At 44.1% G+C, this 13,369-nt stretch overlaps 1 protein-coding gene and 1 pseudogene across 5 annotated transcripts in view; one reads left to right on the plus strand and one right to left on the minus strand.

The window, feature by feature from the left end:
- The first annotated feature begins 2,989 nt into the window (after positions 1-2,989).
- Positions 2,990-3,736, plus strand: LOC307109403 (large ribosomal subunit protein P1-like; annotated as a pseudogene). Its single transcript has 2 exons — positions 2,990-3,016; positions 3,148-3,736. The product of its transcript is annotated as a large ribosomal subunit protein P1-like (transcript).
- Positions 3,737-3,902: 166 nt separating this feature from the next.
- TEAD1 (TEA domain transcription factor 1) overlaps positions 3,903-13,369 on the minus strand; it is a 252,832-nt gene continuing 243,365 nt past the window's right edge. For all 4 annotated transcript variants that reach the window (XM_079787220.1, XM_079787221.1, XM_079787218.1 and 1 more), the window contains one exon: positions 3,903-11,363. In XM_079787220.1, coding sequence (XP_079643346.1) covers positions 11,250-11,363 — 114 coding nt within the window. In that variant the 3' untranslated portion in view covers positions 3,903-11,249. The remainder of the gene's footprint in view (positions 11,364-13,369) is intronic.

Raw genomic sequence — 13,369 nt, forward strand, 5'->3', positions numbered from 1 at the left:
GCTCCTTGAGGTTTGGAGGGAATGATGGTCTAGAATAAATAAAGTGGAGGTCTGGCATTGCCTCGGCTGGAAACTGAGGCAGGACTCAGAAGGCTCAGAGGCAATGCTATGGGGATGGATTTATAATTAAAGACCCACCTCCTGACTATGCACCCTAGATGGACAAGAAGACACTTCCTTCACTCAAACAGTAGCGAATGGGGCACCAGCCAAGAAACTCAGTGGTGGCTTGCAAGCCAAGGTTAATGGCAGAGGATAGTGACGTGGAATTGGGTTCTCTTGTGTGAATGGAAATGATGGATTCTGAAATAGCAGAGACAAGATGGCAGAAGTTAGCTGTCAAAGGCAAAATAACAATTACCATGATCGATAGCAAGAAATGGCAACCAAGGAGCCTGGCCCCACAGGGATCTGTGAAATAACTAGTAGACTATGGTGAGATAGGAGCAAGATAGATGGGGACCCATCAAAAATGTTCCTTGGCTGTTTTAATCATAAAATATCATGATGAATGGACATCAGCTGCTGCAATAAAAATCACCCCCCATCACTCACCTTTCCCAGATTTAAGTCTGTTCTTAGACCCAGAGCCCATTGATCAAAGGGGAGGCTGGGACACCTGGGGAAGGATACTATGCCACAGAAGGCCATCTAAGGGACCTACCGCCATTTGTCAGAGTCTCTATACATCTACACACTGGGAAAGGGAAACCCAGATATCTTAAGATTATTGTATGCAAGACCTTGCCTTTTGGCTTAGGATGGGAATTAGCAATTAAAAAAATAAATAAAGGACCAGGTAGTAATTATTTTAGGTTTTGTAGGCTATAGGGTCTATTACAACTAATTAATTCTGCCATTGTAGCATGAAAACAGCCATGACAATAAGTAGGCAAACAGTAGTGGCTATTTCAATAAAACTTTATTTACAAAAACTAGCATCAGGCCAGATTTAGCCCACAGGCCACAGTTCCAGACCCTGGGCCTCAGACAGTCAATATTATATAAAAATTCCATGTGTGCTTGAAAACAATGTAGAGTCTCCAATTGTTGGGTTCATTACTTTGTATTTTGTAAATTAGAACAGCACATTGTTGAAATCGTCTATGCCCTACATTTTTGGGGTCTTGTCTTATTTTGAAGTAATCCTCATGAACTCCAGTAATAATTTCTTCCTTGAGCTATACTAGTGTAAGAATAATATAGCTACATGGGCTTGCTTTTGGTGTTTTGCACTTCTAGTTTTTATCCTTTGTTTTCGATCATCCTGTGCCTTTATATTTTAGTTTGTTCCTTATCATAAGCACAGAGCACACCTTTTAAGTCTGAGCTTCTTGGGAGCCAAAGCAAATGGGAGACTGTTGCTTGAAGAAAATGCAGCCTATTTGCTGGTTACCAGCTAGACTAACGTGACGCGTGGGCATTAAACAGAAAAGTGTCTTCCAAGGCAGCTTGAGAAAGTCTGTGGCTTCACAGGCTTATAGAACACTTTTTTACTGGAATGATATCAGTTGCTCACTGACTACCTAACAGCAGCTAGTTTGGCTTTTAGTAAGTAGTAGTTATGCTAACTAGTCCCCTGTGGCAGTGAGGCAGGAAGAAATGCTCAGGGGATCCCCGCCGAGGTGCCTTGTTCCCGTTTTACTAGACTTTATGCACCCTTCCCTTCGCTCATTCAATGTCTCTACTCAATGGTATTAGTTCACCGAGGGTGTCATTCTCTTTGCTGAACTCTGATGGCTGGAACTGCAGGCGCTAACAAAGGATGCTTTTGAAGGATGAAAGCACCGTGCTTTAGCGGAGGAGCTGGAGGGCAAGATACCATGAAGCCAGTGCTGGAGCCAGGATTGCAAGGCAGGAAGTTTCCCAGCTCTAAATTCTGGCCACTTACCAGCTTTTATGACCCCTCTCTGGGCCTCTGTTTCCTTATAGGAAATGATTTCTTTATTCAGCAGCATGTGGGTTAAAGGAAATAGTGACTAGTGCGTATGAAGGTGCCTTCCATACAATAAGGCCTCAGCCAAAGTCTGCACAGCCCCCTCCCTCTGCCCCATGCTGCACACTGGACAGCCGCATGCCTCTCAAACAGTGGCTTGCTGAAAACGTCTCTTCAAAGGAGCTGGAATGTTATTTCTTCTCTGTTCCCACTCCCAGCAGTGCCTCTTGGGACTTGAGGCAGGCTTTCCCTCAAGATTTCAAAGAAATGGGGAGAAGCAAGACCCTCTGAGGATCCTAATGGATCCCAAGATGCATTTGGTCCCATTGTCAACAGCCCAAGGTCATCTTTGTTTAAGAGAGTCGTCCCCTTCCTCCATCCAGATTTCGCCCCAGCTTGCTTCCACGGAGTCTCGTGAGCCCAAATGCAGGGGCCAGGAGTCCAGGCTGAAGAGTCAGGGTGGCCTATTGAAGGCTCCACCACTCACTAGTCATGACTTTGGATGACCTATTGTTTCAGAGCCTCAGTTTGGTAGTAGTAATGTCACTGTCATTGGGACTATTCTAAAAATCAAAAGAAACAACATACTTCGGAACAACACACTTGGCCCACTGCTCAGCATGCAGTCAAAACTCAGTAAAGCCAGGGTTTCCTTATACATGTGTGCTGCACACCTGAATCATAAATCCCGTGGTGACGCTGAGGACAGGGCCTGGGGTTACAGCTCAACATGTAGCCCAACTACTGAGAATTAAGCACCAGGCAGGCAAGAGCCATGCTGTATTTACCTCTGGGCCCCCCTGACTGCTCTGGCCCTGGCTCTTGGCATATGCCCAGCAAGTTGGGTTCACAATAACAAATGCTCAATGGCTGAGCTGGTGTGCCTTTTGGTTCTTTAAGGCCCTGCTCTGGTACCATGGAACGTGGTACAGGGTTCCTCAGAGTTGCCTGGGATCCACAGATAAGCTGTTTTGCAAAACTTATGTCAATTTTATTGAAGCAAGAGAGAGACAGTCAGACAGATGGACTGACTTGTAGATGTTTGAAAGAAACATGGCTAGCCCCTTTCCCCAGCTGCTGGTAAGGTGCTTGGTTTCTTCCAGGGAAGCTAAGGCTACTTTGGGGTGAGGCCCTCACTTCATCCGGTGACTAGCACCACGCCCAGCAACACTCGCCTCTCACTCACCGGCACCAAGGCCTCCGTCTCGTAGCTCGCCTGCATCTACCCGGCCCTTATCCTGCACGACGAAGTGACGTGGATAAGATCAATGCCCTCATTAAAGCAGCTGGTGTAAATGTGGAACCTTTCTGGCCAGGCTTATTTGTGAAGGCTCTGGCCAATGTCAACACTGGGAGTCTCATCTGCAATGTAGGGGCTGAGGGACCTGCCCCTGAAGCTAGTGCTGCACCAGCAGGAGGCCCTGCCTCTCCACCGCTGCTGCCCCAGCTGAGAAAAGTGGAAGCAAAGAAAGAAGAATCTGAGGAACCTGATGATGACATAGGCTTTGGTCTCTCTGACTAAACCTCTTTTGTAACACATTCAATAAAAGCTGACCTCTGTTGCAAAAAAATAAATAAAAATAAAAATAAATGAAAGAAACATGGCTAGTCCAGCCAGTATGGCTCAGGCGTTAGAGTGTCAACCTAGGAACCAAGAGGTCATGGTTCATTTCCTACACATGCCCGTGTTGTGGACTCTGACCCCCAGTAGGGGGTGTGCAGGAGGTAGCCAATGGATGTTTCTATCTTCTCCCTTCCTCTCTCTCTCAAATCAATAAAAACATATTTAAAAAAAAAGAAACCCGGCTAGACATAACACCTGACATTCTAATACTGAGCCTGGTGGACACTGTCAAGGGCTCGTGGTCTCAACCTTCTTCTCTCTGTCCTTCCTATGAGCACCCACAACACAGAAAGCGTAGTTCATTTTCAACAACATACACTTTTGCAGATAAAAAAGGTGACCCACACTTTCATTTTCTTTATTTTTCATTGATACCGTATGAATACAAAGTTTCTAGAAAGCTACAAAATGTCTACCACTTTATCAAGAAGGCATCAAAATGTGTCACTTTGCAAAGACATGAAAACACCTGCAGGAACTGACACAAAAATAGCATTTTTAGAGTGATGAAATAATTGCACTTAACTGTCATGGATATTAAAGTTATCACACATATGTACCGCGAAAGCTAGAATACATTTTTTTTTTACAAAGCACTTTATAAAAAAATTCTCTGCACACAAACCCTATAATTTTCATATAACTATCATACTAAAGATAAATTCACTTTAAAGCCAACACTTAGAACATTTTTAAACAAAAAGGTACCAGTACCTAAACACAGACGTTAACAAATACGAGAATACTGTACTGCCAAGAGGTTTAACCAAACGCCTTTTGAGAGTTTCTGCAAATAGGTTAAGAAAATGTGTGTGAGAATTTGCCCACCCCCACCCCCCAATCTCTCCAATCTCCCCAAGAGGAACCTTAGTACCCGAAGGCAGGTTCCACAGCCCACTCCCAGCAGCAGTACAATATCGAAGGGACCACTGACCAGATGAAACGCTTACGTCACAAGCCCATTTTATACACGTGACATGAAGACACAGACTGTGAGAACCCCAATAAGTCATTTAGAATGTGAACAAACACACGTGGCAAAAACCGATTTACATAACATTTAAGCATATTAAGGAATTAAAGGCTATTCAGGTTTTGTTTATTTTCAATGTTACAAAAATGTTTTTGTTGTTGTTTTTCAGGCACGTACTGTTTTTGTTTTTAGTTTTTCTTTATCTGCAGTCATGAGCCTATTGAAGAAAGGCCTACAGAAGTAAATCTTTCAAGGAGGTAACAGGGAGATTGTTTTTAAAGAAGTGCAGTTAGTACCTAATTTACACAGTGAAACTAATCACACACAAAAAAATGGCTGATGCAAAAAAGGAAAGGAAATCAAAGACTGGTTTCCAATTGATTTACGCCTCGATTCTTTCAGCTTCTCTTAGAGAAAGGGGGAGGGGAAATGATCTCATGGCGGGAGCCAGAGGAAAGAGGGCCAACCAGACCGGTGGGACCCACTGGAATCGGACCCCATTGAAGGATGAATGAGGGGGGAACATGAATGCCGTTTCAAATACTAACATGTAGTGTGGCATGTGACTGACTCAACGCATATGCAGATTCACAGAGAATTAAGCAAGTTACGGCTTAAGAAGTTGGACAATAAATACAAATATTTCATCTTATTTAATGGTGCATGACTTCGGTGAAACTATCCTTTGCGATGCAATACATTTTAAACACAAAACCTTCATTCTTAACAGTCTAAGCAATGAGTTTCTGAGAGAAAACTATTGCCAAACAAAGCGCAGTGACACTTGAAAAGAGAAGAGGAAATGGGGATTTGACTAACTTCTTCCAGGCTGTTGGTATAAGTACAGTGACAGGGAGGGCCTGAATTCAAGCAGCTAACTAGAATCTGCGGTAATTTTCCTTTTCATTTGATTTTTTTTTTCCTTGTAGAAATTTCTAGAAATACTCACAACTTGGTGGAAAGAAAGCACTCCTGAAATTTCAGAGCCCAGAGAGGGTATATTCTTAAAGACACCAGGTAGAGACGGACGGAACACATGCATTGAGAGTTCAGAGGCTAACTTTCAAAGACGTCTGATGTCATTTTTAAGTCTAAACTGATAAAGAAACATCTTTTTTCCTTGTTTGGCTAGTGCGTTTGCCTTCTTGTCCTTCTCTCTCCTCTTCCTCACCTCTATCAGCTTTCCCAATGTACACAAGGTTTTGATAAAAGCCAATACGGACTGTAAAGAACGGCCCCTTTGAGGGCTGGAACCTTCTTTGAAAACGCCGAATTGTGAATGGTGCTCTTTGGAAGTTTCTCATAGCACAGTCAGACAAGACACTCAGAGTCAATATTTTTGCCCTAAGAACACTTCACTTGTCATGACCCTAACTCACTTTTGTTCTGCACTGTCATCTCAGTTTGAGGCTTCCAACTTGCAAAATGGTATTGTTGTGTAAAACACAGAAGTGCGCACGGTCGTCTGAATGGACAAAAAGCCTCCGCAGAGACGGAACATGGAATCTATCCACTGGCCGAGAGTCTGCTGTTGGTGTGGATGCCCCCTCCCGGGGGGTGCAGGGCTGGGGGACGAGTGGAGATGACACCAGGGTCATTGGCACACACAAACACAGCAGTTCCTGGGTCCCTCCTGCGGCAGCGTGCTCCTGGTGGACGGTGGCAGGGGCTCTCCCACGGCAGACAGACTCCCAGCAGGCGGGATCCACGTCGTGCTCTTGCAGACAGAGGCCTGTGGCTGGTTACTTATCCCGGTAAACCAAAGGCATTACGGTGATCTCAATATATTTTTGGTCTCTCTACAAGTGATCGTTATTATGGCAGCACTTTTCTAAGCTGGAATCTCAAACCAAAGGCACTTTCATGCTGGAGTGCAGAAGATTCACAAATAGCTAAGTATTTGGTCGTGAATTTAAAAGGCAACATTAAAAAGTACAATTTGCTTTTTCATAGTCAACTATGAAGTTGCAAAAACCTTTTGTTTTGGTATCTACATTTGAGAGTCTGGTCAGAGGACTGACTTACGTTCAGTTTCCGATTGTTGACCAAGTAGCCAGTTTCTTGTAGAACTGGAGAAAAATGGGCTTAATAAACAAAAGGGAAACAATTTTTGCTTGTTCTGTTTTAAATACAGGGCCAATTAGTCAATGGGCACTGAGAACAGGTGTAAGACAAGGCTGGCGGCGCGACTAATGTATCACTAAGGCACTGCTTACTGGAACGCTTTGGCAGCTCTGAATTTAAAACTTCCTAAAAAGAGTAACAGTAGTAAGAGAAATGCTTCCAGCTTACAAAAGGGCTCACAGTTCCGAGGCAGCCTTTTACACTGCACACCCTACACGCGACATCTCAGAGATTTAAGGCTTTTCAGAAACAACAGGGGCAGGGCTTTGCCGCAGACACAGCAACATAAAGACGTGAGCGGTGCAGACATGTCCTCTCAAGGTCATCCGTGAGAACACGGACCAACGAGACTGGTTCTCCCTTCGTTAGGACATAGACAGTGTACCAGAGCATATACAAAATCATACCAATGATATGTACCTGGTTTGTAAAACTGACTGTTGTCTCGTGACTGAAAATAATTTATGGTTATACAAAAACAAACTGCTGAAGCCACTACAGTATTGAAACTGAAAGACTTGGGTTTTCAAGTCATCTGGGGACTTGCCTACCAAGTGCTTGGAACGGGGCCTGCGTTTGGCTGGCCTGAGTGCGGGACTTGGCTGCCGGGATGCTTAGCAATGGGAACTTTGAGCCTGTGGCAGGTGAACTGAACTCAGAGGAAGCAAAAAGGCTCATCAGCTTGCCTATCTGCTTGTGGTGACCTCCGACTACCCCATCAAGCAGCAGCCACCTGGGACGATGCTGTGGCTCTGGCAGGGGGCTTCTTCCTCCCCCTCTCTGCTGAAGGGACCCCGTCCACACATCTGTGGGGGTCGTTTAAGCATGAGCACCAAAGAGGAACCACTTCCACCAGAAGAGGCCGAAGAGTAAGTGGCAGGAGTGTGAGAGCCTCAACTTCCTCGTCCACACAGTGAAGGAGAGCAGACTGTACCCTCTTTTAGCTCAATAAACAAGAACTTCTATCAGCCCCCTCCTGGGATGGATCCCCTCCCTCCATCCCTAAAGGTGAAAAGACATGTTCCCGAGGCTTCTGCAGATACAAACAGGCAGGAAAGCAGAAGGAATCTACCCAAACGACGGAAGGTTTGATAACAAGACCCATGAGCTTATGAGAAATAATGAAAATAGCTGTGTGTTTTTTAAATCCGGTAAACCAAGGATTGAAGATCAATTAGAAATGCTCTTTGATCGTTGGGATGATCGTGACCAGCTGTTCCCGGCTTCCCCTGGCAGGAGGGAAAGAATGCAAGAGACAGGAGCAACATCCCTAACATGGGTGACCAACAGAAGAAGCGTAAATGCTTGTGGCAAGAGAGACGTGTGAAATAGAAGTTCTGAAACTGGAAGAAGCATGGCCACAATGTCACTTGTATACGATTCCTACCTGCCTTCTGACACCAGGAGAGAGTTTATCGCAGGGTAAAACATGGTCTGTGGGACCTGTGCGGTCTAGGACAGTGATTCCCAATTAGAGGCGATTCTGTGCCCATGGGACACTGGTGATGGCTGAAGACATTCTGGGTTGTAATAACTGAGGGAAGAGGTGCTACTGGTACCTAGTGAACAGAGGCCAGGGAAGCTGTGACACCTCCTCTAATGCACAGACAGCCCTGCACAGTAAAGGATTACCTGGTATGAAACGTCAACCATGTTGAGGTTGACACAGGCAGTTGGGACATTCTGGGATTCTGGGACATGTTCTTGAAGAAGTCCTGATTTTTCATAGGTGGAAAAGAATGGCAACAGACCAGCAGCCGGTTCTTCAGCTACCCCCTGCTTAGGGGTGACAATTTGGCCTCCAAATTCTCCAGTGACAGCACGCAATGTCTCTGAATCACACCTGGCAGCAGAGAGTCACCAGGGGACAGAGCACCGGGGAGAGCAGTGAGGGCCGTGCTCTGGAAAGACTCTTTATGGTGCAGAGAGCTTTCCAAGAGGGAGAATACGGCCACAAAGGGCTAAAGACCAAAGACAGACTCAGATTCGATCTGACACAAATGCCACCCCAGGGTCTAATCTGGGAGAGATGGAGAGAGGGCTGAGGGCTTGGATGACGGGACCTGTGGATACGAGAGGGAAAAGATCTGCTCTGGAGAAAACTTGAGAAGAATAAGACAAGAAATAACTTTAAAACATCTTAGAGCAAAAGATATAAAGCAGAAAGATTTAAGAGCAAAACGTAAGCCTCAGGGTTGTTTATGTAAGCCCCCCCAAATTCAACTAAAAAAGGGTTTGGAGGAGGACACTGGCGGTGAAGCAGCAGAGGGCCCGGCCTGACCCGGAGTCGGTGACCAGGGATGCCCTTCTCTGCAGCCAATAGAACTATCCTCTGGCGGGTCTCCTGGGGTCCATTTGTGCTACCTCTCTCCCCGGAGCTCTGGGATGGCCTGGCCTTAAGCCACATGCATCACTTGCATGCCTTTAGTTCTAGGGTCCTGCTCCTGGAAGAGTGTGGGTTCCCTTGAGGAAAAATAAAAGAGACAGGAGCAAAAGCAACATCCCTCGGATGGATGACCACTAGAAGAAGTTTCAGTGCTTGGGCTGAAGACCCGAAGGAAGAGCAGACAATGGGGGCAATCTTTCAAGGGCCCATTGGGAATCAGGGGACAAAAGGCAGTCTCTTTATGGAGAGAAGATGGGCGCCCTCCTACTGGTTTCCTTAAGGGCTGTGAATTCCAAATGGGGAAGGTTTTGCACTTTCCCCTCTGGTCTTCCCAGTGAACCTGTTGTAGGAGTCTGGAAGAATCCAGGTGTGGTCCAGTGTTCTGTTGGTCACCAGCCTGGCACACCCTCATGCTCAAGACCACCAGATCCTAACCAGTGTGCAAGCAGGGTCAGAGCGGACAGGGAGACAGGAAGGGGGTATATAAGTTACTTGGCTGGGACAGAACAAAGTTTTTATTTTCTGGCTTGATGAAAAGGTCTTGATATGTTTCACATCTTAGAAAACTTATTTCACATTCTATTGTGTTAGCATGCTCCCAACATTTATAAAAATGTCACTTTCTTCTGGGACGTTGGGGGTGTGTCCTTGTGGGTGTTTACCAAGGAAGCCCTGTAGAAAGAGATGCATGTGGCTACATCACACCAAGTCTGCCTGGGCCAAGCTTTGGAATATCTGGGCTGATCAGTTAAATCTCTCCTGAGAAGAGAACCTCCCACATGAGCCTGTTTGAAAGGTCAGAGATAAATAGGGTGGGCCTCTTAAACCTCGGTCAAACAAGTACTGTGACTTACTGAGAGAGAAGAAAATGGATGTCCTTAGAGAATATATCTAGAGCTATAGAGACAGATTGAAATATACATACACATCAGCACCTAGCAAACTTAGTGGCACTAACGAGGTGTGCAATAAATACGTGTTGAATAGCTATATATGTATATGTACTCACAGACACATACATATACATATAGTTATAGCAGGTTAATAGGCCTATTGGATCACCAGAAATAAACTATTTATCCACAGGCTAGTGAGGATGCTTGCCAATTTCGGGGGAGCAGAGATGCTAAAACTGATGAGCCTTTTCCTTGTTTGGTTGATGAAATTTTCTCCCAGCCACAGGATTTTCTATACTTTGTAGCTCACAGTGCAGTATTCATGCCAATTAAAATATTTTGTTATTAAATTTCAGTGGTTCAAATATTTACTCATCTTAATAAAAAAAATTTGGTTGTCCATATAAAATATAACTGCACACACAAGACTATAAACATTGTAAGTTTAGATTTTCAGTATTTATCTACTTATTGCAAAAAGAGCCATCTTTTCTTTTTCATTAAATAATCAATCATCACATTAGTACAATACAATTTTATATTTTTAAATATACTATATATGTTAAGAATAAGGGGTGAAGTTTTCTTCCTTTGTAATACCTGTTCAAGCGTTTAATGGATTAGGAGATTAGTTTTAACCTTGTGAAAAAAGTACAAATTTTTCTCATTAGGATATTTCTACCAAGCATTTCTTAAGGCTATATTTTAACATTTGGTTTCAAAATGAAAGGAAAGTTTTAAAAAATAATTTAGTGAATTACATTCTTTCATAACTTCCACCCTAATTAGTTACAAAGATAAGTCTAAAGATTCTTAGTGTTGTATACTAAATTTACATTTATATTTAAAGATTAATTTTACTTGTATCTTAAAACAAGAATTTTATGTTGGAAAAAAAGAAAGAAAACTAAATACATTTGTATAAAGGCTGTAAATGTCCCACGGCAAATGCTCTGTCTGAATATTTACTACCACAATTAGAAACAGGCCTCTGTGGGCAGAGACGGGTTCTAGGGTTCACCTTTCCCGAGGAACTGTGGGCTGCAGATCTGAGGGACACAGAGGAACAACTCGATTTCTCTTTTTACAACTGTACCAGAACTTCACAGCTACGATGATAGTATGAACACATGGAAAAATGACTTCACTCAAACAGGACTTAGAAAAGTAGGGTGACCGCAGGGCCAGGGCACCCCCCCCGCTGCATGGGGAGGTTTACAGTCAGTCGTTTGAAAATGGAGAGTGTGTGTGTGTGCACATATGTGTGTGTGTATATATATACAGATATCTATATATATAAATAACCATGTTCAGTCCTTTACAAGCCTGTAAATATGATGCTGTGCTCCATGTTCACTATTTGAAACTTCAAATACACAGGCCATGCAGAGGAGAGTTTCTTGTGTATCCCTGTTTGTAACCACCTGTTAAAAAAAAAAAGTATATATACACATATATAAATAAAAACACCACATGGATGAAAGCATATTCCACCTGTGCTGTGATGACTCTGATTTCCTTGGAGAGGAACAGTCTAAAGCCCAACAGCCTCACGCTGACCCTCTAGCACGAATTCAGGATATTGCGGGTTGGACTTGAAATCCATCTGAGTTACCGTATGTAGGAAGGACCTTACAGAAAGGGTCTCACGTATAAGCTGAGCCCCAGAGAGACCAGAGAATTAGTGTGAGTTTTGGGGACGTGGGGGAAGGTTGATTTCTTTACAACAATTTCCTACAATCCTGTCCCATGAGGCAGTCATTTATCCTAGGAACTGTCTCCTATCTTATTCTTAAACTTTTATTAAATTTGTTTCACGATAGCCAATGAGACATAAGTTTCATGAGTGCCTTGCTTGCCACTTTTAACCAGCAGTGCCTGGATCAGTAAAAAATATGCTGAGTGAAGGAACAGTGGTAGCATCATGTCAAAGGATCCTTCTTTTAATTTATGTAGGCTTTACTTTTCAAAATGTATTTTGAAATATGTGCCTCCCCTCTTGAGTCCAGTGTCTCCAGTCCCTCTCTCTCCTCCTCACGCCCAGTCTCAGCCTCCGTTCAGATCTTGAGTCCTCTAGCCCAGATCATGTCAGCCCCTCCCCACTGGACCCTACCTCGTTCCTCTCCTCACTCTCTCAACCCCCCATGCCACTCTCAGAAGAAACTTTCTAAAAGCAAATCTAACCCAACTTTCCTCTTCAAAATGCTTCTCTGTCTCTGTTACATGAGTGTTTCGTTAGTCCAGCTCAGTGTTTTCAAAGATTTCGAATTTGAGAGCCTCGTCCAGTTTGCCGTGGGTCTCATTCCCCCCTATGTATCAGGCTACTTCTCCCACTTTGTTTCCCTTACGCTTCAGGCCTCCAAGTGTATGGTCCCTGACTAAAGAATAAAGTCTCACAGGATTTGTAATTTTCCCATCACAGCGGTCTGTACCGTCTGTAAGTACATATAGATTTGTATGATTTTTTGAAAATGCCCATCTCATCCAGTGGGCTGCAAGTTCTTGAAGAACAGGGATCACATTCCCCAGTAACTAGCTTGGCACACAATAGTCATTTAATAAATATTTGCTGGATGAATGAAAAGGCACGTAATAATAGCCAACATGTATCAACTACTTAGTACACATGTACTCAGTATTAAAAGCTTTACACATATTGTCTCGTGTGATATAATAGCAATTCTATAAGCAGGTGCTATATCCCTCCTCCTCTGACAGAGAAGGAAGCTGGGGGTTAATCTATTTAAGGAACTACAATTGTCTAATGCTGAAGACCTTTTTCTTAGCCGTTATATCATGCTGCTCTAGACAACTGACACAGTAATGGATTATCTACTTTTGTTTTTTTTCTGAGCAATAAAGATGTTTTTCAATACTGGTACCCACGTGCTTTTCTACTCTTGATTCCTGTTGCTTCCCTCACAGATCAAATACTGCAAGCAAGTATTTTTTTCATCTTTGAAACCTCTCTCTCCCTCATCACCATACCCAACAAATGCCATGTTCTGCTGCTTTTACTCCTGAATAGTTCTTGAATCCACCCCCTTCTCCACCACCAAGGTACCACCAACCTCACCTGGACTCCTCCCCCAGGAGCCACCCTTGCCTGGCCGAGACCCATTGGCACACAGCAGCTGCAAAACCCTTGTAAGAAATAGAAACCTGAAAACAACACACTCTTGCTTAAACCCTGATTTGACCCTGGCCAGGTGGCTCATTGGGTTAGAGCACTGTCCCGATACACCTAGGTTGCGGGTTCGATCACTCAGGGCACATTAAAGAATTACCCAATGGGCCCTAACCAGTTTGGCTCAGTGGATAGAGCGTCAGCCTTTGGACTGAAGGGTCCCAGGTTCGATTCCAGTCAAGGCCATGTACCTTGGTTGCGGGCACATCTCCAGGAGGAGCTGTGCAGGAGGCAACCGATCGA

Source organism: Cnephaeus nilssonii (genome assembly GCF_951640355.1).
Source record: "Cnephaeus nilssonii genome assembly, chromosome: 13".
Lineage (NCBI taxonomy): Eukaryota > Metazoa > Chordata > Mammalia > Chiroptera > Vespertilionidae > Cnephaeus > Cnephaeus nilssonii.